A 26,503-nucleotide genomic window follows, 5' to 3' on the forward strand; every position below is an offset into this window, starting at 1 on the left:
ACAGAGCGGGCTGTCACCACAGCCTCATCCCCGAGGATTATTCCCCACCCTTTCCCCCCTAACCCGGCACAGTGAGGGCAGCGGAGCGGGTCAGGGATCAATGGCCTTGTCTCGGCTGCTTGCTGATTGGATAATGGCAACTTCCGCCCACCCCCCCCCTCCCCCCCCCCTCCCCCCCCCCACTCCCTCCCCCCCCACCCCCTCCCCCACCCCCTCCCCCCCCACCCCCTCCCCCCCCACCCCCTCCCCCCCCACCCCCTCCCCCCCACCCCCTCCCCCCCCACCCCCTCCCCCACTCCCCCCCACTCCCTCCCCCTCCCCCCCTCCCTCCCCCTCCCCCCCTCCCTCCCCCTCCCCCCCCTCCCCACTCCTCCCCCTCCCCACTCCTCCCCACTCCGCCCCCTAATCCCCCCCTCAACCCTCTTCTCCCTCTCCCCCTCTTCCCCCCCTCCCCCTCTTCCCCCCCTCCCCCTCTTTCTCCCCCCCGCTCTACCCCCCTCCCTCTCCCCCTCTCCCCCCTCTCCATGCAAACTGCCCCCATCCCAATAAACCTCTTCCACTCAATTTCCAGTATGAGGTGGAGTTGAAATAGCCCTCCAACCAATTTCTCTGTTTGAAATGGGTGTGGGGTACATACACTCCCAAAAACATTCCCAAGATGAGGGGTACAAACACAACCAGCAAGAAACTTTCAGTATGTTTGGGGAGGGAATAGACCAGCCTTACCCCACCAAGTGCACAAAGTCCTTTTGTGAGTTGGGGAAGGGAACAGCCCCAACCCTATATGCAGTTTGGGACCACTTGCAGCCTCTTCCCTTCTGCAGCCCCCAGCTCATTCTCACATCCCCTTGGCCTCGATTTGCCCCATCCTCATGCTTTCCCTTGGTTTACAGGCATTATCGGGCAGTGCAGTGCAACTGAGCAGGATGTCTGAGCAGCTTCACAGCATCAACCTCCAAAACTTTAGCAAATCATTGCTGGAGACTCTCAACTCCCAGCGGCTGGGTGGCCATTTCTGTGATGTGACAGTGAGGATCCACAACACAGCTCTTCGAGCACACCGCTGTGTCCTGGCTGCAGCTAGCCCTTTTTTCCATGATAAACTCTTGCTGGGTTACAGTGAGATTGAGGTTCCACCCCTTGTCTCGGCCCAGACTCTTCGGCGGCTGGTGGATTTCATGTACAGTGGCTCGCTGATGGTCTCTCATGTGGAGGCTCTGCAAATCCTCACAGCAGCAAGTGTCCTTCAGATTAAAACCATTATTGATGAATGTACACGTATTATTTCACAAAATGCCCCACAAAAGACTCAGGGACTCCAGCCATTGGTCAGCCAAAAGATGGACCTTTCTGATGAAAAGGAAGCCATTATTTGCCAGTCAGTCACTGACCAGATCCACAAATTTTCAATGGGCTTAATTGAAACAGCATTGTCACCTCATGGAACAGAGAAAGACTTTGACTTTGTACGTGGAGGCACAAAGAACATGGCAACAAGTGATGCAGGGTACAAAGCTGAAGAAACCAGCCCTAATCTGAGCAGACAAGTACCACCTGCACGACAAAAAGGAGTTGGAGATCAGGTTATAGCTGACCAGGAGAACCTGTCTCTGATGGACACGGGTCGTAACAGTGAGGTACGTGCTCTCTGGTACAACACTGCAGCCAATCAGCGTCCAGAGATGCCATTATTACCACAAGGTAGCCATAGTCGCAAGCAGCGCCAGCCAATCCGGCTCCAGATGGCAGATGGAAGTCAAGTAACCATCAAGGAAGAAGATGATGATCTCCTTTACTGTGGGGAGAGCATTTCCAATGCAACTGTCTCGGATCAAGGTGCTGAGCACATCAACCAAGGTGAGCAAACTGAGGATATCTCTGAGACAAATGCTTTTGATCCCAACCAAAGCACAGTGGGTGATCAAAGAGATTCTGCCAATCATTTGAGTTTGAGTGGCAAAGGGGACGAGTTGGAATTTTTCAATGCTAGTGATCTCTTACCTGAAGAACTGAAGTCATTTTGGCATGGAGAGAAGGAGGAGAAGGAACCCTCCTTACCACAAAACCGAAAAGCAGACTGCAAGTCCCAACTTGACACATCGTACCAACGGCCTTCAACATTCATGCAAGACTTTCTTCCAGCATCGACTGTGCAGAACAATCCACGAAACCAGGGCTGCTCTGTGCAATATGATGTTCAGGGAGATAGCAATGCAGCCAGCACTGCCAGTCACCGGAACCTCTTCCAGATGAACCTTCCTCAGTCACCTCATCTTCCAGCTTTGCCATCCACCTCACAGACATGTATGCCCAGCATTTCAGCTCAGCCATCTTGCCAAAATCCCCCTGTGTTCCTAGATGGAGGCCAGGCAGTTTCAGCTACCCCTCAGGCCAGTCACAGTTCCAGTGAAACTGAAAAGAAGCCCTATGGATGTGCACAGTGTGGGAAGACATTCAGTTCCAGACAGAATTACGCCAAGCACATGTTTGTCCACACAGGTGGGTTCATCATCATTGATCATTTTAGTTAAAACCATTCTTTCTATCCCAATTTTAACCCATATGCTATTTCTAAGAAGACTGATGGAGAGGCTGACTCTCACTGGGATACAGTTCCTGAAGGGGCTGACTCTCACCGGGATACGGTTCCTGATGGGGCTGACCCTCACCAGGATACGGTTCCTGACGGGGCTGACCCTCACCGGGATACAGTTCCTGAAGGGGCTGACTCTCACTGGGATACGGTTCCTGTAGGGGCTGACCCTCACCGGGATACGGTTCCTGTAGGGGCTGACCCTCACCGGGATACGGTTCCTGAAGGTGCTGACCCTCACCGGGATACGGTTCCTGAAGGTGCTGACTCCCACTGGGATACGGTTCCTGTAGGGGCTGACCCTCACCGGGATACAGTTCCTGAAGGTGCTGACCCTCACCGGGATACGGTTCCTGAAGGGGCTGTCTCTCACCGGGATACGGTTCCTGACGGGGCTGACCCTCACCGGGATACAGTTCCTGAAGGTGATGACCCTCACCGGGATACGGTTCCTGAAGGGGCTGTCTCTCACTGGGATACGGTTCCTGACGGGGCTGACCCTCACCGGGATACGGTTCCTGAAGGTGCTGACTCCCACTGGGATACAGTTCCTGAAGGGGCTGTCTCTCACTGGGATACGGTTCCTGAAGGTGCTGACTCCCACTGGGATACAGTTCCTGAAGGTGCTGACTCTCACTGGGATACAGTTCCTGAAGGTGCTGACTCCCACTGGGATATGGTTCCTGAAGGTGCTGACTCCCACTGGGATATGGTTCCTGAAGGTGATGACTCCCACTGGGATATAGTTCCTGAAGGTGCTGACTCTCACTGGGATACGGTTCCTGAAGGTGCTGACTCCCACTGGAATACAGTTCCTGAAGGTGCTGACTCTCACTGGTGTCCTGATTCAACATAATGAACTCACTGAGTACAGAATAATCTGAGGCTGATCATGATCACAAAACCTTTTGCTTCTTGTGGCCATAGCTTTATGTAATATCTTTGGTTGAAAAGTAGTCAGCACACCTTCATCAAGACTTGTTTTAAATTCTGTGTGATATATTACAAGGGCACCTGTATATTACTGAAAATTTTACGGTGATGCTGTTGTGCAGCTATCCATATTTGGATCAGCCAATGGAAAACCAGGCAGGAGTGTTGGGGCTTGGATGTTAGGAGCAATTGGAAGTGGCTAGAATGTGTGTTTCAGGTAGCACAGATGCTAGTGATAATGAAAAACAAAGAATGAAGGAGACAGGAGCCTGGCTCTCCAGTGCTGGAGCATTTGCCATTTTGAGAAGTATCAAACTGGAGACCTTCTTTGAGTACTTCAAGCCCTGCATTAGTGTTACTAATTATTTGGTGCTCTCTCTCCTCTTTTGAAGTTGTTGAGTCATATTGTTATATTGGAGACTGTTCAGGTGCTTTTTAAATGACCAGACTCCTAATATCCAGCAAGGTGTCAAGGCAGTCATCAGGAACAATAATTTGATTGGTTTTCCCTTAGCCTTGTGATTCTGATGGTGATGACCTAGCAACACCAGCCTCCACACCTAATGCTGTCAGATCAGCTACTCAGGTCAGGTTGGCAATGAAAACTGAATGTGTGCACATTCACAGTCTGGCTCCTTCTCACACATTAGGCCTTCAGTTCATTACCTACTGAATGGTTTTTAATGATGCTCATTTTCTGCCATTGCAGTGTCATTCCTCTCTGATTTACTGATCTCTTTTCTCCCCACCTCCTCTGCAGGTGAGAAACCCCATCAATGCAGCGTGTGTTGGAGGTCATTCTCGCTTAGGGACTACTTGATAAAGCATATGGTCACACATACAGGAGTGCGAGCGTACCAGTGCCCGGTGTGCAATAAACGTTTCACACAAAAGAGCTCATTGAATGTGCACATGCGGCTGCATCGTGGCGAGAAGGCCTTCGAATGTCACGTCTGTAACAAGCGTTTTTCTCACAAGACTTTGCTGGAAAGGCACATGGCCACCCATATTATATAAACACACGTGTGCAAGGCTGAACCAAGTAAATCCCACACATGCTGGATCTACCTGGGTTAATATGCATTGTGAGCAAACCCATACCATGCACACAGGAAGTTTTAGCCAGAGTTATAAACCAGTTATATAGCAACCGTGTAAACACAGGATGTGGCAGTGGTGAATGCAGTAGAAGCCACAACCCACCCACCCATCCACCACCACCACCCCCCCCCCACACACACACACACACACACACACAAAACGACCACCCCCTCCCCAACCAAATTAGACCCATTAGGTCAACAGACAGCAGAAGGAGCCAGTTTAATTTCCAGTCCGTGTTGAGGTAACTCATCTCCTCTGGTCGAGATACCTAAGTTGGTATCCACACCCATGGGAGCAGAACTAGCCAGGGTTCCTATGTGTTAAGTTTGGACATGATCAGGTTTGACTGTCATGGTGAAATGTTGCACAGATGTTTTCAGCCCAGGCTTATGTTGGGGCGGGGGTGGGGACTGAAGGATGAGGAGGGAAGGAGCAACACATGGGTGGTATACATCCTGCAAATCCATTTCCAAAAAAATGGTTGAATGAAATTGTTAAATTATACTTTGGAATTTGACAAAAGCTCATTGATCAGTGAAGTAAAACTAACAGCAGAAGAATCTCAGTATGTATGAGTTTGCAAACAGCAGTCCTGATGATTTGCTCTAGTTTTATATCTTGTTATGACAGCTCTTTACACTAAATCAAGCTCAAGTTACATTATTTAATGAATTAAGTAATAATTGGAACAGCCAGCAAAAACAGCAATGCCTTAATATTTCAAACGTTGCATGAAATCTTTACTTCTTTGTTAATTAATAAGCTAGAATGTGGTGCTCTGACGTGTTTGGGGAATTACTATTGAGAGTATATTCCAAACAGATTTCTGCTCACTCCCACTTACCATTTTCACCCTCTTCCCGATTTGGTTAAAGTTGAATCAGTTTCTGGTGCGGTGTTTAGAAAACTTTCTGGTCTGAGAAAGCACAGACCTGTGGCCCCCCTCTCCTTCTCACCCAACTCCTTCTGTACACACATCTCTCACACCAACAGTTTCACATTCAGCAGATTCCCCAATGTCCCAGGCATTTGTTTGTGTTAATAAAGCAAACTTCATTTGCAGATCAGGGATGGACTCCCTCTGCTCCTTTGTCCCTCCCTGGTGGATGTTTCAAGGTTCTGCCTCCAGGAAGGAGGAAGAGTACTTGCTCTCAATCCAGTACTGGGAAGATCCAATCAGTAATCTTTGGTAATAGGCAGCTTATTTTAGTGTGTTCCTAGCCTGTTTACCTAGCTACATTTTCTAAGGAGGCCAGGGAGTCCAGCTTATAACTGGCCTTGTAGTCTGACAATGCAAACCTTCAGAGCTGAGCAGTAACCCTGTGGATGGCCACACTGATTTTTGGTGTGTTTGCAAAAGGCAAGTCAGCTTGTGTTCCTGCTCCTGATCATTAGTCAAATACCTTGACTGGAGTTGTAAATGTGGAGACGTTTAATGAGGCCAGACTCCTGATTGCCTATGTCTCTTTCCCTTTCCTCTAGCATTTATTGTTCAAGTCAGTAGTTGGAGGCACTGAGAAATGCATAGTCAATGCCTGATGTTCTGGAAGTCTTGAGTGTGGTGCTGGAAAGACACAGCAGATCAGGCAGCATCCGGGGAACAGGAAAATTGACGTTTTGGGCAAAAGCCCTTCATCAGGAATGAGGCTGGGAGCCTCTGGGTTGGAGAGATAAATGGGAGGGAGAAGGTTGCTGAAAGTGCGATAGGTGGATGGAGGTGAGGGTGGACTGGATAGGTGGGAAAGAAGATGGACAGGTCATTAGGGCGGTGCTGAGCTGGAAGGTTGGAACTGGGACAAAGTGGGAGGAGGGAAAATGAGGAAACTGGTGAAATCCACATTAATGCCATGGAGCGAGAAAGGAGAAGAAAGTTAGATACCTTGGTAGTGATATAAACCCCCCCCCCCCAAGTTTAATACTCTGCAAAAAAACCGCAATGTCTGTATTGTTTTGTCTAGGTCTATATATGGAAGTTGTATTTATTGGTTCTGCAGGTCATCACCATCAGAATCACAAGGCTAAGGGAAAACCAATCAGCCAGACTGGATTACAGTGCTGTATTTCAATACACGAGATAAATCGCAGCAAAGCAACAAGCGATTCCAGTCCCTCAAAAACAGAGGGTCCATCAGGGAGCTGGCTTTTTAAATCACTTTCCTGAATTCCCTCCTGACTAATGTGCCTCAAACCTATGTTTGATCCTGATCAGGAGAAAGTGAGGACTGCAGATGCTGGAGATCAGAGTCAAAAAGTGGGACGCTAGAAAAGCTGATGAAGGGCTTATGCCTGGAACGTCGATTCTCCTGCCTGAACTGCTGTGATTTTCCAGCGCCACACTTTCAACTTTGATCCTGATCTGCAGCATTGATGAAACTGAACCTGAATCAGTTTTCTCAATATTTATCCAGAGGTACAAATCTGCTGAGCTTTACAGTACTGTTCTGGCCTTGATTTAAAACCACATGGGTGCTCCACAGTGCTGGGTCCAGATCACTATGCTATTCACTATTGTACACTGTTGATCATTGCTAATTAAATGTTTGCCAAGAATTTGCATTTCTATATACTGGTTAACAATAAATTTAAGCAGGAAGATGAGGTGAATTTGACCCATTTGGCTTAATTTTACCAATGTAGTAACATCTTGTGTATATTGGTTGGTACTGTGAAATGAGAAATTCTGACCATTTCTAATCAATTATCAAAAGGTTATGATGGTGATTGGGACAATGTAGATGCTGCTGATCATATTTAATATCCCAGGCATATAAGCTGAGAACCAGTCATTGCTAAACAATGTGCTACAGTAGGCATTCTCCAGCCAAATCCTTCAATTGCCAAACTAAAGAGATTACCTTAACAAATTCTTGTCCTTCTGTTGACCTCTCCCCATCTACTTGTCAATTTTATTATTGGAATCTGTTCCTCCTAATGTAACTGAGATTCTCTAACAGTGGCTACACTGCAATTGTGCTACAGAGCTCAAACCCATATTAAAACCAAACCAGCTCCATAAATGCCTTGATTGTTGAGTTCTGCAACAGATGGCACACTGATCCACACAGATGACATGTTCCACTTGCAAACTGTGCTTTTGTGTTCATCTTGTGTTCAGGTTGAAACCAATTTGGGAACCTGCTCCTGATTTCCATCCACTGCCCCCTGCTGGGTAGTGAGTGTATGGCTGCTTTGAGACCAATGGTCGCCTCCAAGTTTTCTTCCTGTCTGGCCGCCTTGTCCAAAAAAAATGTGCAGGTTAGGTGAATTGGTCATGTTAAATTTCCCGTCGTGTTAGGTGAAGGAGTGGAATGGGTCTGGGTGGGTTGCGCTTCGGCGGGTCGGTGTGGACTTGTTGGGCTGAAGGGCCTGTTTCCACACTGTAAGTAATCTAATCTAATGTAATCTTGTCACACTTTTCAGAATATTTCGAATGACCAAGCTGCCATGCAGCTGAGAGAAATTGCAGGATGGAGGGTGATGTTGGTCAGCATCTAGCTGCCAGAAGAAAGTGAGGACTGCAGATGCTGGAGATTAGAGTCGAAAAGTATGGTGCTGGAAAAGCGCAGCAGGTCAGGCAGCATCAGAGGATCAGGAGAGTCAACGTTTCAAGCATAAGCTCTTCATCAGGACTCAGGATCCTGATGAAAAGCTTATGCTCGAAACTTCCGGCTCTCCTGCTCCTCAAATGCTGCCTGCCTGGCTGTGCATTTCCAGCACCACACTTTTCAACAATCTGGCTGCCTTCAGGGATGGGTCTTGGGGAAAGTTTAACTACATTATTTATGTGAACAGTAGTTCCATGCAATAGTGAGAGCATTGTATTCCCTCCCAGTTCATCTACTCGATGCTGGGGAAATACTTGTCCCTCCTTGTGAGTTGAAGCAGGGTCTGAGCTTTCCTGATTGGTGGTTAAATGCTGGGTCATGATATCTAGGTATCTCCATCACTAAAAGAGCAATTCTCAGACACTCAATGTTTGTGAACCCTACCATACACTCAGCTACGTCTTGCATCAAAACCACTTAGTGTAGTCGCACAAGCTATTGTAAATTTTCTTTATATCTGAACCTATGATGGGTTTCAGTATTCTATTTCACTGTGAAGGTCATCACATATGGGCCCAATTTTCCTGGCCTGTATTTAATCTGGACTGTTAGGTCCCAGCTGAGGTCATCTCAAGATCACAGAGATGCCAGGATTGCTGCCATGGAGAAGCACAAGGATGGAGAGTGAAGATTGTTCATGCACAAATGAACGCTCAGGAGAGATATTGCAGGGATGAAAGACAACAGAGAGAAACAAAAAAGCAAGAGGTGTTTATTGAATATCATGTGGGTAAAGATAAGTTTATGTTTGCCAGTGACAGCACCTTCAGGAACTGTATCTCAGTGAGAGACAGCACCTCCAGGAACTGTATCTCAATGAGAGTTAGCACCTCTGGGATTGTATCTCAGTGTGAATCTATATACTTATGCTCTTAATTAAGATGTTTCAACCAAATCTTGATGTTTGTAATGTACTTAGGAACTTTTAAGTACTTTACATTGTGAATGTTTTTCTAAAGTCATGGAGAGTAATATTCATCCAAATACACGAGTCTGTTGTTCATAAGTGTATTGTTTGGGGAGTCTTATGTAAATTGTTGTCTAAAGTTTCGTGCAGCAGATTGTGGAGTAAAACCGCAGTATGCCAGGGCCTGCAGATCAGACTGATGTTGGTAATTCGCTAGATAATCCAATGTCACTGTTGATTTCACTGATTTTTATTAATTATAAAGCCACCTTATTTGACTTGGTCCAACTGGAAATGTGATGGAATGAAACTTTGATTTGCTACTGATGACTATCTGTCAAAATACTTGAACTAAGAATAACACCTGTGTGCACAGCAGGAAGATAAAGAAAATGGAGATTGACTTTGGAACTCTGCCTTTTTGTGTTTGGGCCACTGTCTTGAAGTTGTTAAAGGCCCACTTAAAGCTCACCATTAATTGGGTGTGTGGTGACCCTGGTCTGATTGTAATAATTTCACATGGTCAAACAGCTCTGACCAAGTTTTGATTTAAGTGGCTGAATCTATGGATCCATTGTCTGTGTGATACTTAGCTCCACTACAATAAGATGTTCTCCTGGTTAAGTGTTCACAGCTGCCTCTATGCCCATGACTGTGTGGGCTCAGTCCGTTATCATTTCTTGATTTTTAATTAAAGATTTAAATGTGAATCTTTATTTTTATATGTTGTACCTGCTGTTGGCAGAACATAAGGTTGGACCATTCCTTTCACAACAGACTGTCAGATCTTGGGCAGTATTATCACAACCCTACTGATAGATTATCCCATCAAAAGCAGAACTCACCTGTTTGCTTCTACCATCCTTGTTTGGTAGAGCAGTGTGTGTGGCTGTCGTACTGGATTTAATTCAGTTTCTTTCACAATTCAAGGGTGCAATAATTTCACTGGCCTTCTATTTACTGAAATCCAGTGACAGCATTATAGTCCATGTGCCTCTCAATTGAATCTGTCTGTTTTCCTAACATATCAGAAATGTAGCATTCATCTCTTAACGATTTGTTCTGCTGCTGAGTCTGTAATAACATAAGAACATGGAGCAGGAGTAGGACATCTGGCCCTTAGAGCCCATTCTCCCATTCAGTAAGATCACAGCTGATCTTTTGTGGCCTCAGCTGCACCTATCCACCCTCACCATAACACTTAATTCCATTAATGTTCGAAAAATTTTCTGAACTGTAAAAACATTCAATAAGGAAGCCTCAACTACTTCACTGAACATGGAATTCCACAGATTCACAACCCTCTGGGTGAAAAAGTTCCTTCTCAATTCAGTTCTAAATCTGCTTCCCCTAACTTTAAGGCTATGCCCTCTTGCTCTAATTACATCCGCCAGTGGAAACATCCTCTTTACATCGATCTTATCTATTCCCTTCATAATTTTATGTGTTTCTATAATATCCCCTCATTCTTCTAAATTCCAATGAATATAATCCTAGTCTACTCAGTCTGTCCTCATAAACCAAGCCATAAACCCACCCCCATACAGTAATCCAAGTGTGGCCTCACCAGCACCCCAGACAGCTGCAACATACCCTCCCTGATTTTAAACTGAATCCCTTTAGCAATGAAGGACAAAATTCCATTTGCCTTCTTAGTTACGTGTTGAACCTGCAGACCGACCTGTGATTCATGTACAAGGACGCCCAGGTCCCCCTGCACATCAGCCTGCTGCAATTTTTTTACCATTCAAATAATAGTCCTTTTTGCTGTTATTCCTAACAAAATGGATGATTTTGCATTTATTAACATTGAACTTCATTTACCAGACCTTAGCCCATTAATTTAAATGTCTACATTGTCTGAAAAGTTTCACAGTCCTCTGCAGGCTTTACTCTGTCACTCATCTTAGTGTCATCCACTGAGACAGTACACATGATCCCCAACTCCAAATCATCTATATAAATTGTGAATAATTGCAGTCCCACCACTAGTCACTGATCGCCAACCAGGAGAGCACTAATTTATTCCCACTTTTTGCCATTACAGAGCCATAACTATTAATATCAATGTCAGTTTTTTTTGGGATGTCAATGTCACTTTTTAACAAAAACAATCCAAAGCATGCGTTATATCCATGTCTCTTAAAATACATTAAAGCAAAGAATTAAGTATGTAATTAAAATATTGAGAGCACTTAAATATTAAATGGAATTGTATTTTTTAACATGCCAAATAATTGAAACTTGTGTAGGCGGAATTAACTAAATCGTTATGTTGCCAGTAGGTTTGTATATAGTTCAACTCTTTCATCTTAGGTCAAAACCCGGTTTGTTTTTAATTATGAGGGTAATTGACTGCAGTCTTTTGCTCAGATCTTCAACACCGTCGATTCTATCCACGAGGTATTCATTAGACCTATTAATTCTGGAAAATACTGACAAGCATGAGGATTTCCTCTTCATGCTGGAATATTATTGATACTTCTGTGTTGAATGGTGAGGGTCCTGTAATTAGGTAGCTCGGTAAATTGATTATGTGGTTGCTGTCCTGGGAGTGTTTGATGGGGACATTGTCCTGATATGTACCTAGTGTTAGGTTATCACTGGCGGATGGGAGTCAGTGTGGTGCTGGAAAAGTACAGCATCCGAGGAGCAGGACCATCAGGAATCCCTGAACCGTCGAGTTTCCTGCTCCTTGGGTTATCTCTATGTTGGACGCTCTTCCGAATTGCTCCAGCGTCTGTGGCCCGGCCAAATGGCGGCGGACACGGAGGGTCGCGTTAACTGCCGCCGTGCAGCCACGTCATATCCTGTCGCTGACGCGGAGTCACTTCCGGCCGTGCGGCACTCTATAAGAAACCCCGTGGCGGCGGCGGCTCCTCCTTTTCCCCCGGATTGAAGCGCGAGATGGCGGACAACCAGGTGAGGCCTGAGGCCTGAGGCCCGAGGCCCGAGGCCCGAGCTCACCCGGGACCGCGGCCTTCATTAACTCGACATTAGGGGCTTGGCGCCGCTGAGCTGTGCCCTGTGCTCGTACACAGAGCTGTGGGTTCATCCCCGGAATGTCCTGGTGTCTGATCTCTCTCTCCTCTCTATTCCAGACTGAGAGGGCCTACCAGAAACAGCCCACCATCTTCCAGAACAAGAAGCGAGCTCTGGTCGGTGAAGGCAGCAAAGAGAAGCTCCCCCGCTATTACCGCAATGTAGGCCTCGGCTTCAAGACACCCCGAGAGGTGAGGCCCTGCCAGGCCCGGGGGGGGGGGTTACTGAGTAACCAAGGCCCGGTCATGGGCGAAGGGGCTTTCACTGAGGTGTCCAAGTCCCTGGAGACGGCCTGAAAGCACTGGAGCTTGCCTTCGTGTCAGAACTCAATGAACAGCCTTAACATTTTGCCCCTGGCCTTTAGCTGGTTGTCCTCCTACACACGAGATAAAAACAATCACTGCAGATTCTGGATTAGTGATGCTGGAAGAGCACAGCAGTTCAGGCAGCACACACCTCACTGCACACCCCAACCCCACCCACACACACACACACACACACACCCACACCCCAACCCCACACACACACACACACCTACCGCTTGGCTGTTTTGCATCGATGCTTTACATATATTGTCCTAGTAATTTGTGCAGTTATTGACTGATGCAGAGGGTTTTACAATTAATTCTGGAACAATTTCAGTTGGCTGGAGTTTAAAAGTTGATTTATTATTACATTTATTGATGCATTCACAAGCAGTGAAAAGTATTGTTTTGTATGGTCTCCATAAGTACATCAGGGTATTAGAATATAACAGAATACAGTTTTACAACTACAGAGAAGTTGCAGAGAAAGATCAACTCTAATAATAGGATGTATTCAAAAGTCTGATAAGTGGGGAAGAAGCTGTTCTTGAATCTTTTGCTATGCGTTTTCAAACTTTTGTATCTTCTGCCCAATGGAGGAGGGTGGGAGAGCATATAACTGGGTGTGAGGGATCTTTGATTATTGTGGTTGCTTTTCCAAGGCAGCAGGAAGTGTATACAGTCAATGGAAGGCAGATTGTTTTTTGTGATGGACTGGGCAGAGCAGTTGCCATATTAAGCTGTGAATGAGATCTTTAAATCGTGTTTCTATAAGTAGCCTTGTATAACTTACTGCAAGGCTAGCTGATGGTTTAATGATGATCGGTGTTAACAGCTACAAATGATCATTTTTGCTATGGGCTTTCAAGTCTTTAAGGCACTGGCAACACTGCGTATTGGTTTTACTGATGCAGCTCCCTCCATGATTCACACCTGTCTCTCATTAACTCTACTCCCAAAGATACATGTGTTATATCCCCTTTTTTCTGTCCCAGGCCATCGATGGAACCTACATTGACAAGAAGTGCCCATTCACTGGGAATGTGTCAATTCGGGGCCGAATCCTAACAGGTAGGGCTAACATTGCTACATCCTGTTTATTTTCTCAGGTGACTCGATAAATCTGATCAGGACACTGAACACGCACTATGTTAGGTGTCCCTTGTGTACTGGCTGTGGTGGTTTGAGTGTTGATCTATTTCTTCTTCAAGAAAATTGCTGCTTTTCTCGAGTGAAGGCCATTGGTGAGGAAACTGCGACCTCCAGGCCAGCTGGTGTGGAGTGGTATTAGCCAGCCATTTTTAATCCGTTACACAGCCTTTTTGCAGACTGTTAGCTGCTTTCAGCACAGATTCTCTGGCCTCAAGATCATGTCTTGTGTGAAAATGCATTTGCGATTCCTGTTCATTTTTAATCAGTCAGTGGAGGTTCAGATCTTTTCTCTCGCAGCGTCACAGCACCAGGGTCCTGGGTTTGATTCCCAACTGTCTGTGTGGAGTTTGCACGTTCTCCTCATATCTGCATGGGTTTCCTCCGGGTGCTCCGGTTTCCTCCCGCAATCCACAGATGTGCAGGTCAGATGAATTGGCCATGCTGAATTGTCCACAGTGTTAGGTGCGTTAATCAGGAGTAAATATAGGGAATGGGTTTGGGTGGGTTTCTCTTTGGAGGGGCGGTGTGGGCTTGTTGGGCCGAAGGGCCTGTTTCCACACTGTAGAGAATCCAATCTAAAGGTATATACTCAGGAAAAAGCATTTTCAATCACTTATTCTTCTGAAGTTTGCCTGGCTTGGTTTACAGAATGATGTCCTCTACCCCCTAATTAACTTAATGCCCTCAATTAGGATTTATCTAACTGCTTTCTAAAATAATGGCAATATGAGGATGAGGTAGCATGAACATATTGCACGTTATGATCTTTTCTTTTCCATTAGGTGTTGTGACAAAGATGAAAATGCAACGGACCATTGTTATTCGCAGAGACTACTTGCATTACATCAGGAAGTACAACCGCTTTGAGAAGCGACACAAGAACATGTCTGTGCACCTATCGCCCTGCTTCAGGTATCCTCTGCTGTTTCAGTGCCATTGGCATGTCTTGGGTCTGGGGAATGGGCATTCAGGAGGTGTCTGTGATGTGGATTGTCCCAATGATCTGAATGGTTCTACAGGATGAGGGGCCTGTTGATGTTGTTGAAGAATCCATTCCCTGAGCATGGCACCTGATGCAAGCTTCACATCTGTCAGTCTAAGTGGACAGTGTGACTACTTCCTTCCCCATTTGATGACATTGCCCCTTGTTATGATTAGGTTCCACGGCTGTTCTATGGCGTCATCCTCTTTACCTCAGTTGGGCCACATCAAGAAATTGTCACATGAGCTCTGGTGTATGGAGTAGTCAAGAATGTACTGACCAATCAGAAGTGGGTAATTGAAGGTTTAGACCGAAGGTTCACTTGTCTTTCCCTATATCAGCCTAGACCATTTGCTTTTAAACTTCTGTTTTATCTCTTTAATGTTTGAATTCTGAACAAGTGGATCTTAGGAGATGGTATTTGTTGCTATTGATGCTGCAGAGTTGAAAACTTTTTGACTCTTCAGCATCTGCAGTCCTCACTTTCTCATTGATACTGCAGGCAGCCACTAGAGGCTCTGGAGGAGGCAGTTGTTCACCTCTCGGTTTCAAAAGGATTATTTGTTCTCTGCCCAGTGTTTTTTGATCATCCCGGATTCAATGTGTGGAATTGGTGGAACGGTGGTTAAATTCACTGGACTAGTGATCAAGGATCCCAAGCCAGTATTCTGGGCACATGGATGCAAGCCCCACTGTGGTGGATGATGAAATTTGAAATTAATAAAATCTGGAATAAAGAGCCTAATATAACTTTGTCAGTTGTCATTTTCTTTAAAAAGTAACTGGTTTATTGAGGCCCTTTAGGGAAGGAAATCTGTTCTCCTTATCTAGTCTGACTCCAGACCCACAGCAATGTGGTTGACTTTTAAATGTCCTGATCCCAACCCATGACAAAGAAATAAATTGTGGGAGGGTTCAAATAAAGGGTGTAGTAATGGGAGACATCAGGTGGAGGAGGCATTAACTACCATTCTGAGTTTGACAACTCTTGTAAGTGGGTCAGGGGGTGGTGAGATAAGTAGTACTGCTGTCCTTGGTTTACCATCCAGTGAGCTATGCTGGTAAGATTGGTCATTGCTGTACCAATTTGGTCCATTAAGTGAAACCTGTAGTTACTGGTTTCTTTACTGAGAAAGGCCAGTGCTTCAGTGTTCTGACAGTTGTCGTCTTGTTGCAGGGATGTGCAGAATGGGGACAGTGTGACTGTGGGAGAGTGTCGGCCTCTCAGTAAGACTGTGCGTTTTAACGTCCTCAAGGTCACCAAAGCTGCAGGAGCAAAGAAACAATTCCAGAAATTTTGAATGATTGAAATGAATCAGTTGCAATAAAGTATGTGGACAAATCCTGTTGCCTGGAAGTGTCATGTTTATTTTTCTAAGATGTTGATCACGATATAAGAATTTCTAGGCCTCTTTACAGAGTCAAACCGGCATGATACCCAAATGTTTGTACCAGATTTTATTTTGCAATGAATTCAACCTTTGATTTGTGTGGTGCAGTTACACTGCACTGGATAGCCCTATTAACTTCCCAGGCATTGTCACTAAATAACATAACATACCCACTTGTGGCTGGGTTAGTTGGTTTGAGAATACAATGATGTTGAGTTTCAAAGTAATTTTTTTTCATCTGATGCTGCTGGGTTAATCATAAGTTTCTCTATTCTGGTTCCACTTTGTTTCTCCACTGGAAGTACAGGCTGTTTGGGAGAGGGGTTCAACCAGGGTGCATAGGGCTAGCTGTTGCTTTGCCCCACGTACAGGAATGCCTGGCACTGCTGTACAATGTTCAGCGATTAATGCTATAATTTATTGGAGGTATACTTCACTGGCAGGTTCGCAGATTCTTGGTGCAGCAGTGACCAGTAAGTGTCTAATTGTGGGCTTTTTAAAAGCTTTCAGTAGTTGTGGATGAATTAGTATTTTCATGTCATTCACACAATCAGGAGTCTTTCTTGCTTCAGGCTGTCTTGAGCGTACACTACCCCCAGCTGCCTTCGTGCCTCATCCAAAATGCTCATTATCAGCTCACTTTCAGCCAGTGGCAGCTCAGGACACTCCTTTAGCCCTGCAATTAAACCACAAGTTAAAATAGCAGTAGGTTTCTTCCTATGTTCAGCTAAAATCACTGCAATCCCAGTTAACAGTCTTTGAATTTTTCAATTAGATAATTCTATAACTAAGCTGTTTTGACCAGATCAGTAACAAAGACCCATTCTGTTTGTACTGCAATCCCCTCAGGCACCAAACCTGTGAGGGGGAACTCAAATCTTCAGGAATATATGCTGTGAAACCTTTTCCACATTGCTAATAGATATTATTAAACTGCATTAATTAAGTACTATTATGGCTTAGAGGTCAGTAATGGGACCACTGCATAATTTCTTACAGGAGTTACCTTTTTGAAGACATTGCCTCACTTGGTCAGCTTCATAACGCAGGCCTGTGCTGTTTGTGAAGTTGAGAGGTTGAGATGGAGGTGGCAGTGGGAACTCCTGGACCTTCCCATTCACCACCAGACTTGTTGGGCACCACATATAGCCTGGAACCTTAATGGGAAAAGACATGTCACAAAACAACCAGTCTTATCTCAACTTGATTTCAGCTGTTACTTGTGTGTTTTTATTTTGGAGAATGTCTCATGTTTGCATTCACCAGTCACTGGTATTGGTATGATACCCAATAATCAGTAACTGTAGGGGGTGGGGGGAGGTGGTAGATGTAAAAGTATATGACTGACTTGTGCCATATGAAGAATGGGCACTTGCTAGGGTATGTGGTGTCTGGAACTGTCCAGAGTTATTGAGCATTGCTGGGTGTGAGCCACTGCTTGGTTAAATCAAATTGTGGCATTATTGGATGCACATGTGCTGGGACCCTGGAGATGGTGAGCAAAAACTGACTGGCTCCACATAGTTGTATACCACAGGACCCACCAGTAAAAGCACATTGCATGGTGTTCTGCATATACAAGGACAGGGGAAACTTACTGTGATTGTCCCTTTTGTCCCACAGATGGTTGCCTGGTTAGTGAGCTGTGTTGCCATGGATACTGTTATCATAGCCATTCGTTTTCGGGGATACTTTAGCACAATGGTTACTGCTTCATCAACTCCTATAGAGATATGAGAAAGAACCTGGTCAGAAAGCAACAGACGATTGTGGCTCGTGGGTGTAGAGATGGAACTGGGGTGAGGGTATCACTTGTCATCAATACAATTGCTACTTGCCCTTCTCAGTGAGGAATCCTGTGGCATGAATTGACTCTGGCTTTTCGTCATGGAACGCCATGCAGACAAACTGCAAGCAGTAACAGCCAATGTCCAGAAGTACTCCGCCACCCAATTCTTTCTCCACCAGCCGTGGAGTTTCCATCATATGCATTCCAAACTCTGCTTTAACTATTTTAATCTCGCCCACACTGTTCTCTTTTAGCAGAGCACGGATTGCCTTAGAGACTGGGAAAAACCGTGTCCATAAACCCTGTAAACACAAAACCAAAAGTCAGCTTGCTCCTAATGCCTGGCACATTCTCACAATCGACTCACTCCTGGGCATTACTCCCTCCAAGAACAACATTCTCCCCTGAAGTTAGCATGCTCCCTAAGAATACAAAACAATTACGTATAAACCCAGTAGAATTCTATACATAAAACTGTTCACTGCCATTAGCCACACTGGCACAACCAAAACCATCAGCAGGATTGAAGATTCAGATCCCACTGACATAATTTGTTTATGGTCTGGCAGTAAGTGCATGCCTTGCCACTGTTCTTGCATCTCAAGGATGAATTAAACCAAAACAGCTGTTTGTACAGCCACCAACTAAGTGACACCACTAATTTTCAACAAGGTAGTAGTGAGCTGCTATTGCTGTTTTGGAAGCTGGGGTGTCCGTCTAGCCTGGTTTAGGCTGGTCCTTCAGATTAGATTAGATTACTTACAGTGTGGAAACAGGCCCTTCGGCCCAACAAGTCCACACCGCCCCGCCGATGCGTAACCCACCCATACCCCTACATCTACATCTACCCCTTACCTAACACTACGGACAACTTAGCACGGCCAATTCACCTGACCTGCACATCTTTGGACTGTGGGAGGAAACCGGAGCACCCGGAGGAAACCCACGGGGAGAACGTGCAAACTCCACACAGTCAGTCGCCTGAGGAGGGAATTGAACCCGGGTCTCCGGCGCTGTGAGGCAGCAATGCTAACCACTGTGCCACCGTGCCGCCCACGGTGCAGTAGTAAGGGAGTGTTATAGTGCTGAAAGATCAGTGGCCCAGATAATCCATTCTTTTCGCTCAGATCCCCAGTCTCCTTCAATAGTGAAGCATTCTCCCAGTTTCCAATATTGTCCACTCAAGCAGCACCATCAAAATGGATGGTTTATCTCAATGGGGGATTTCAAGATGCACAAATATTTCACAATATTAGGGATGATGACCAAAACCAATGAAAACATGGTACATAATATATTCAAGAAAGGTAGGAAAAAAACTATCCTCGTGTCAATCATTGGGGGAAAAAACTGCACATTATTAAGAAAATCTTAGTGTAATGAGTAAAACATGGTATACAGTAATTAGATTAAGGCAATTTGCTTTAAAAACATTAATATTAAGAGTTCTGAGGAGGTAACTGGCAGGATTGATAAAGGGGAACCAGTTGATGTAGTCTGCTTGGATCGCTACAAGGCATTCAACACGATGACGTACAAAAGTTAAAACATAATAAGAACTCATGGAGTTGGGGCTAATGTATTAGCACAGATATAGAATTGGTTCAGGTGCAGGAACTGGTACAAGTAAGGCATTCAAGATGACAGGCTACAGCTAGTGGAGTGCTGCAACAATCAGTGCTGAGGACTCTGCTATCTATAATCCATGTTAATAGCCCAGATGAAAAGGCAGAGTAATATATATATGTTTGCAGACATACTGAGATGGTTGGGGATCAAGGCTGAGAAGAAAACAGGCTGTAAAAAATATAGGCACGTTAAGTAAGTGGTCAACAAGATAGAAAATGGCATATAATTTGAGGAAATGTGGGAGTATTCACTATCACATTTTTTTTAAAATGTGAAACTTGTAAACGATGTTCCAAAAAATCTGACATTAATAATACAATGAAGACAAAAGGTTAGTGTGCATATACAGCAAACAATTGGGAAAGCACAAGGTATGTGGCCTTCATTGCAAGAGTTTCAAGATTCTGAACAGGCTAGAAAAGGTACTGAGACAGTGTCTCTCCTTAGCTGGGGGACCTAGAACAAGGGGTCAATCATTTAACACTGATGTGCAGAGAAACATTTGATTAAAATGTAATGTATTTTCAAAATTTTCTGTCCAAGATAATTGTGGGTGCTCTATTATTGAATATATTTGTGTGGTAAGTGTATATAATACAATATTTTTGGAATTTGAATATCCAAATAGAGGCAGGTGGATATGGATGTAAAGTTCTATGAAGGATTATTTTTGAAAAGATCAGAAAGTAAATTTGGAACAATGACCTAAATAGATCCAGTTACATGAAGGACTGCAACGGAGTGCCTGGAAGAACTCCTGGAAGTGTTCATGCATGGCCCGGATGGAATTTAACATAGGGTTCTTTGGGAAGCCAAGGAGGAGGTTGCAGAGAGTAGTAGTGGTGTGGAATGCCCTGTTTGCAACAGTAGTAGACTCGCCAACTTTTAAGGGCATTTAAATGATCATTGGATAAAAATATTGATGAAAATGGAATAGTGTAGGATAGATAGGTTTCAGATTGGTTCCATGGGTTGGTGCAGCATCGAGGGCCGAAGGGCCTGTACTGCACTGTAATGTTCTATGTGTATCGCTGAATTTGCTTAGTGTTTTGTGGAATAAACCTTTTTATTGTTAAAGAACATTTGCAGCCTTGTTTGAACATTTTGCTGACTAACTGAATGCCAACCAATTATAAAAAATTAAAGATATGATTTGTCAAACCAGAATTCACTCAGGATCTGATTGATCGGGGATTATCACCAGCAGCCTTCACACATAAAGCATGGGTTTAATCTCTCAGGGAATCATAGGATACAGGGAGGGCGCAGTGCATTTGTAAAGTCCAAGATCAGCCATAATTATCTTAAGATGGAGTAGGGTTAAAGGATACATTCATGTATTTACATGTTCTTGTGTCCTTTGAGTTTTACTCTGTATCTAACCCTGTGCTATCCCTGCCCTGAGAGGATTTGATAGGGGCCGTGTAGAGGGAACTTTACTCTGTATCTAACCCTGTGCTGTCCCTGTCCTGAGTGTGTTTGATGGGGGAAAATTTAGAGAGAGCTTTACTCTGTATCTAACCCTGTGCTATCCCTTACCTGGGAGTATTTGATTGGGACAGTGCAGAGGGAGCTTTACTCTGCATCTAACCCCGTGCTGTCCCTGTCCTGGGACTGTTTGATGGCGACAGTATAGAGGGAGCTTTACCTATGTTTATCAGTTCAGTGCATCGGAAACTCACACAGGGTCCCTGAGGTTTTATTTTGTTCATCTCCTTTGATCTGTGTGTTCTCTCGAGTGACACGTTTGAGGAACAGGAGTGAGATACAGGGCCTGAACTCACCTCCATGAGAAAAAGGTTCTTGTCTCGGGCTGCACCGACCAGCTGTTGGACTTCATGCAGGTTCATGGCCAAGGGTTTCTCACAGAGAACATTCCTTCCAGCCGCCAACATGAGCAAAGCCACCTTCAGGTGCTCTGGGTTAATGATTCCCACGTAAACAATGTCTGACAACCAAGTGATAAATACAGTTAGTGTTGCACTCTGTTACTGGTACGCATTCTTACTCTCACTCTCGCTGTTCCGGTCAAAATGGAGAGCTTTGCTGTTACTGTCACACGATTATTTTCACACACTGATTTTGTTTGTGGGATTTGTTAAGAGTCAGTCACATTGCTGTGGTTCTGGAGTTACATGTAGGTCAGACCAAGTAAGGACAGCTGGGTTTTCGCAACAATTGGCATTTGTTAGTTAGCTGCTGTCTGTGGGGATGATGTTAGTTAGTTAGTTTGTTAATTAGCTGCTGCCGGTTGGGATGATGTTAGTTAGTTTGTTAGCTGCTGCCTGTTGGGATGGTGTTTATTGGAAGTAAATGCCACCAGCTACCAGGGGAGGACATATCCCGAGATTCCTGCCCTCTCCCTCCCCGTGCCTTGGAGCAGCCCCAATCCCGGGAATCTCACCAACATCAGGATCAGCCGCCAGCTCTCTGTATGAGCCGTATGATTTGGGGATTTCATGTCGTTCCGCGAATTCCCGGGCCCGGGAGGAATCCCGGGAGGCAACACCCACCGCCTGAGAAACACAGACAGACAGAGACACACAGAGAGAGAGGGAGAGAGTCAGGTCTTGGGCTGGGGTCGAAGGGAGGGGGCAGGCCGGGGTTACAGCAGCTACTGACCCCACTCCCCTCACCCTCAATCTCCACACACAACCCCACCCCACCCCCCAGACACTCCCCACTGCCCCCCAACTCACTCCCTCCAGCATCTAGTCCACCTCCGGATCTCCCCATCCCTCCCTCCCTCCTCTCTCTCTCTTCTCTCTCTCTCTCTCTCTCTCTCTCTCTCTCTCTCTCCTCCTTAACCTCTCCCTTTTACCCCCTCTCATGCTTTACCCTTCACCCTCACACATTCATTTTCTCCCTCCCTGTCTCCCCTCTCTCTTCTCCCACCACTCTCTCACTCCCTCTATTAGTCCTCCAAATCTCTGTATCTAATCCTCTCTCTATCCCTCATCCCTTCATCTCTCCTCCTGCTTGGCTCTCGCCCTCTGTTTTTTATCCTTCTCTTTCACAATCCCTCTCTCTCTCTATTCTTCTCTATCTTTCCACCTCTCTCGCTCCCTCTCTCTATTTCCCTCTAAAAATATCTCATCCATTTACACATTCCCTCTCTCCTTCACTATCTCCCCTCTATCTCCCTTTTGCTATCAATGTCTTTCCATTCCCCTCTCTCCTTTCATTATTTCCTCTCATTATCTCTTCCCTTTCTTTCTCCCTCTCCTCTCTCCACTTTCACAATCTCCATCTCCCTCTCTCCCCCCCCTCCATCTCCCTCTCCCCCTCCCTCCATCTCCCTGTCTCCCTCCCTCCATCTCCCTCTGACCATCTTCCTCCCTCTAACTCTCTTTCCCCCTTTCCTTTTCTCTCTCTCTCCTGCCCTCTCTCTCTCCTGCCCCCTCTCTCCTGCCCTCTCTCTCTCTCCCTCCTGCTCTCTCCCCCATCCCACCCCACCCTCTCCTCCCCTCTCTTTCCATCTCCTCCTCTCCCTCCTCTTGTACCTGATGTTCTGATGCAGGAAGGGTTTTCAGTGCCACCATGAAGTCATGGCTGATCTTGCCTGCTCCACAGATTCCCCACCGAGTGGCCATCACCCTGTCTCTGTCTCTGTCCCTGTCCCTGGGGCTGAAGGGTCTGTCTGTGGAGCTGGAGTGGCTGCTGCTGCGGGTTTTTATAGAGACCGGGCTCTCTTTGCCGTCACTGACACCAGTCATGTTTATAAATTCCTGCATTAATGACTAACTGGGGTTTAAACCCGGACAATACTGGCTCAGACCAGCTCACTGGCTCCAAACTTGGCAATATTCCCAAATTTCTGCAAACACCCCACTCCTTTTAATATCCCACCCAGTCTAATCCCACTCTCCCCCCTCACTCCCCACTCCCTTTAATATCCCACCCAGCCTAATCCCACTCTCTCCCCACACTCTTTAACATCCCACCCAGTCTAATTCCACAATCTCCCCTCACTCCCCTCACCCTTTAATATCCCACTCAGTCTAATCCCACTCGCCCCCTCACTCCCCGCTCCCTTTAATATCCCACCCAGTCTAATCACACTCTCCCCCCTCACTCCCCGCTCCCTTTAATATCCCACCCAGTCTAATCACACTCTCCCCCCTCACTCCCCACTCCCTTTAATATCCCACCCAGTCTCATCCCACTCTCTCCCCACACCCTTTAACATCCCACTCAGTCTAATCCCACTCTCCCCCCTCACTCCCCACACCCTTTAATATCCCACTCAGTTTAATCACACTCACCCCTTCTCTCCCAGCTCCCTTTAATATCCCACTCAGTCTAATCCCACTCGCCCCCTCACTCCCCGCTCCCTTTAATATCCCAACCAGCTTAATTCCACTCACTCCCCACTCCATCTAATCCCATTTTCCCCCTCATGCCCCACACCCTTCTGTAACTGATGCCACCCCCTGTCCCCCAATGCCACACCTACTCCAGTGACAGTGTCTGCCCCCACTCCCTGCTCCAGCCCCACTCCAGGTCCTAGCTCCCAGCCCTGCCGTGTTTCACCATCCCCCCTGACCTGCCCCTTACTGAGGGCCAACAATCAGTCCTCAGCAAAGGCCTTACCTTCATCCCCCTCCGCTCCCAGATCAACAAATTCAACGCGTGTTGTGACGTCGAACACGAGTTTACGTTTTCCATCGAGATTCCCGCCCACCTTCCGAAGACCCCTTCTCTCACTTCCAACATACTCCATCTACCTGGACATCCCATGCTGGCCTATTACCAGCTCTCGACCTCTTTATTTCCCTCTGCCGCCGAGACATTAACCGGTTCAATCTGACTACCCCCTTCCCCCACTCCAACCTCTCACCCTCACAACGCGCAGCCCTCCACTCCCTCTGGTCCAATCCCAACCTCACCATCAAGCCAGCAGATAAAGGAGGTGCAGTGGTAATTTGGCGCACTGACCTCTACACTGCTGAAGCCAGACACGAACTCGAGCACACCTCCTCCTACTGCCCCCTCAAACGTGACCCCACCTCTCATCACCAAACCACCATTTCCCATACCATTCACAACCTCATCACCTCAGGGGATCTCCCACCCACAGCTTCCAACCTCATTGTTCAGGAACCCCACACTGCCCGGTTCGACCTCCTACCCAAGATCCACAAGCCTGACCACCCTGGCTGACCCATCATCTCAGCCTGCTCCTGCCCGACTGAACTCATCTCCACCTACTTCAATACTGTCCTATCCCCCCGGTCCAGGAACTCCCTTCAGGACACGACCAACACCCTCCACCACCTCCAAGACTTCTGTTTCCCGGCCCCCATCGCCTCAGCTTCACCATGGACATCCAGTCCCTCTACACCTCCATCCACCATGACCAGGGCCTCCAAGCCTTCCATTTCTTCCTCTCCCGACGTCCCCAACAATACCTTTCCACCGACACTCTCACTCATTTGGCTGAACTGGTGCTCACCCTCAATAATGTCTCCTTCGAATCCTCCCACTTCCTCCAGATGAAAAGGGTTAGGCATGCGCCCCAGCTATGCCCGTCTCTTTGTCGGCTACGTGGAACAGTCCATCTTCCATAGTTACACCGGCACCACTCCCCACCTCTTCCTCCGCCACTTTGCTGACTGCATCGGTGCCACCTCGTGCTCCCACGTGGAGGTTGAACAGGTCATCAACTTCCACCCTGACCTTAAATTCACCTGGACTATCTCTGACACCTCTCTCCCCTTCCTGGAGCTCTCCATCTCCATCAAGAGTGGCTGACATTTTCTACAAACACCAACTCCCACAGCTACCTGGATTACACCACCTCCCACCCTGCCTCCTGCAAAAATGCCATCCCATAATCCCAATTCCTCTGCCTCCACCGTATCTGATCCCAGGAGGACCAGTTCCACCACAGAACCCACCAGATGGCCTCCTTCTTGAAAGACCACAATTTCCCCTCCCACATGGTCGATGATGCCCTCCAGCACATCTTATCCACTTCGCACACCTCTGCCCTTGAACCCCACTCCTCCAACTGCAACAAGGACAGAACACCCCTGGTCCTCACCTTCCACCCCACCAACCTCTGTATACATCACATTATCCTCTACAATTTCTGCCTCCTACAAACGGACCCCACCACCAGATATATATTTCCCTCACCACCCCAATCCACTTTCCATAAAGACTGTTCTCTCCCCAATTACCTCATCGGATCCACAGCCCCCACCAACCCACCTTCCCCTCCCAGCAGGAATTGCAAAACCTATGCCCACACCTTCCCCCTCACCTCCATCCAAGGCCCCAAAGGAGCCTTCCACATCAAAGTTTCACCTGCAGTTCCACACTTGTCATTTATTGTATCCGTTGCTCCCGATGCGGTCTCCTCTACATTGGGGAGACTGGACGCCTCCTAACAGAGCGCTTTAGGGAACATCTCTGGGACACTCGCACCAACCAACCCCACCGCCTGTGGCCCAACATTCCCCTCCTACTCTGCCGAGGACATGCAGGTCCTGGGCCTACTCCACCGCTGCTCCCTCACCACCAGACGCCTGGAGGAAGAACGCCTCATCTTCCGCCTGGGAACACTTCAACCCCAGGGCATCAATGTGGACTTCACCAGTTTCCTCATTTCCCCTCCCCCCACATTACCCCAGTTCCAACATTCCAGCTCAGCACCATCCTCATGACCTGTCCTACCTGCCAATCTTCTTTCCCACCTATCCTCTCCTCTCCGACCGATCACCTCCATCCCCACCTCCATCCACCTATTGCACTCTCAGCTTTCTTCTACCCAGCCGCACCACCCTCACATTTATCTCTCGACCCCCGAGGCTCCCAGCCTCATTCCTGATGAAGGGGTACGGCCCAAAACGTCGATTTTCCTGCTCCAAGATGCTGCCTGACCTGCTGTGCTTTTCCAGACACACACTCAACTCTAATCTCCAGCATCTGCAATCCTCACGTTCACCTTTAATATCCCACCCAGTCTAATCCCACTCTCCCCCTCACTCCCCGCTCCCTTTGATATCCCACCCAGTCTAATTACACACTCCCCCTCACTCCCCGCTCCCTTTAATATCCCACCCA

General features: G+C 46.7%; 3 protein-coding genes across 3 annotated transcripts; 2 read left to right on the forward strand and 1 right to left on the reverse strand.

Annotated features, from left to right (window-relative positions):
- Positions 1 to 514: 514 nt before the first annotated feature.
- LOC140489425 (zinc finger and BTB domain-containing protein 20-like) lies at positions 515 to 9,241 on the forward strand. The gene is made up of 2 exons (XM_072588973.1): positions 515 to 2,499; positions 4,287 to 9,241. Exons 1-2 carry the CDS (start codon positions 873 to 875, stop codon positions 4,541 to 4,543), a joined length of 1,884 nt encoding a protein of 627 aa, XP_072445074.1. The 5' UTR covers positions 515 to 872; the 3' UTR covers positions 4,544 to 9,241.
- A 2,655-nt stretch (positions 9,242 to 11,896) lies between these two features.
- On the forward strand, positions 11,897 to 15,966 carry LOC140489426 (small ribosomal subunit protein uS17). Its single transcript, XM_072588974.1, has 5 exons — positions 11,897 to 12,064; positions 12,244 to 12,375; positions 13,485 to 13,560; positions 14,424 to 14,553; positions 15,801 to 15,966. Exons 1-5 carry the CDS (start codon positions 12,050 to 12,052, stop codon positions 15,922 to 15,924), a joined length of 477 nt encoding a protein of 158 aa, XP_072445075.1. The 5' UTR covers positions 11,897 to 12,049; the 3' UTR covers positions 15,925 to 15,966.
- Positions 15,959 to 23,173, reverse strand: LOC140489427 (trans-1,2-dihydrobenzene-1,2-diol dehydrogenase-like). Its single transcript, XM_072588975.1, has 7 exons — positions 22,936 to 23,173; positions 21,837 to 21,948; positions 21,217 to 21,380; positions 17,853 to 18,105; positions 17,613 to 17,737; positions 17,021 to 17,171; positions 15,959 to 16,690 (listed from the first exon to the last, which is right to left on the reverse strand). Exons 1-7 carry the CDS (start codon positions 23,164 to 23,166, stop codon positions 16,557 to 16,559), a joined length of 1,170 nt encoding a protein of 389 aa, XP_072445076.1. The 5' UTR covers positions 23,167 to 23,173; the 3' UTR covers positions 15,959 to 16,556.
- Between the last annotated feature and the right edge of the window lie 3,330 nt (positions 23,174 to 26,503).

Source organism: Chiloscyllium punctatum, chromosome 18 (assembly GCF_047496795.1).
Source record: "Chiloscyllium punctatum isolate Juve2018m chromosome 18, sChiPun1.3, whole genome shotgun sequence".
NCBI lineage: Eukaryota > Metazoa > Chordata > Chondrichthyes > Orectolobiformes > Hemiscylliidae > Chiloscyllium > Chiloscyllium punctatum.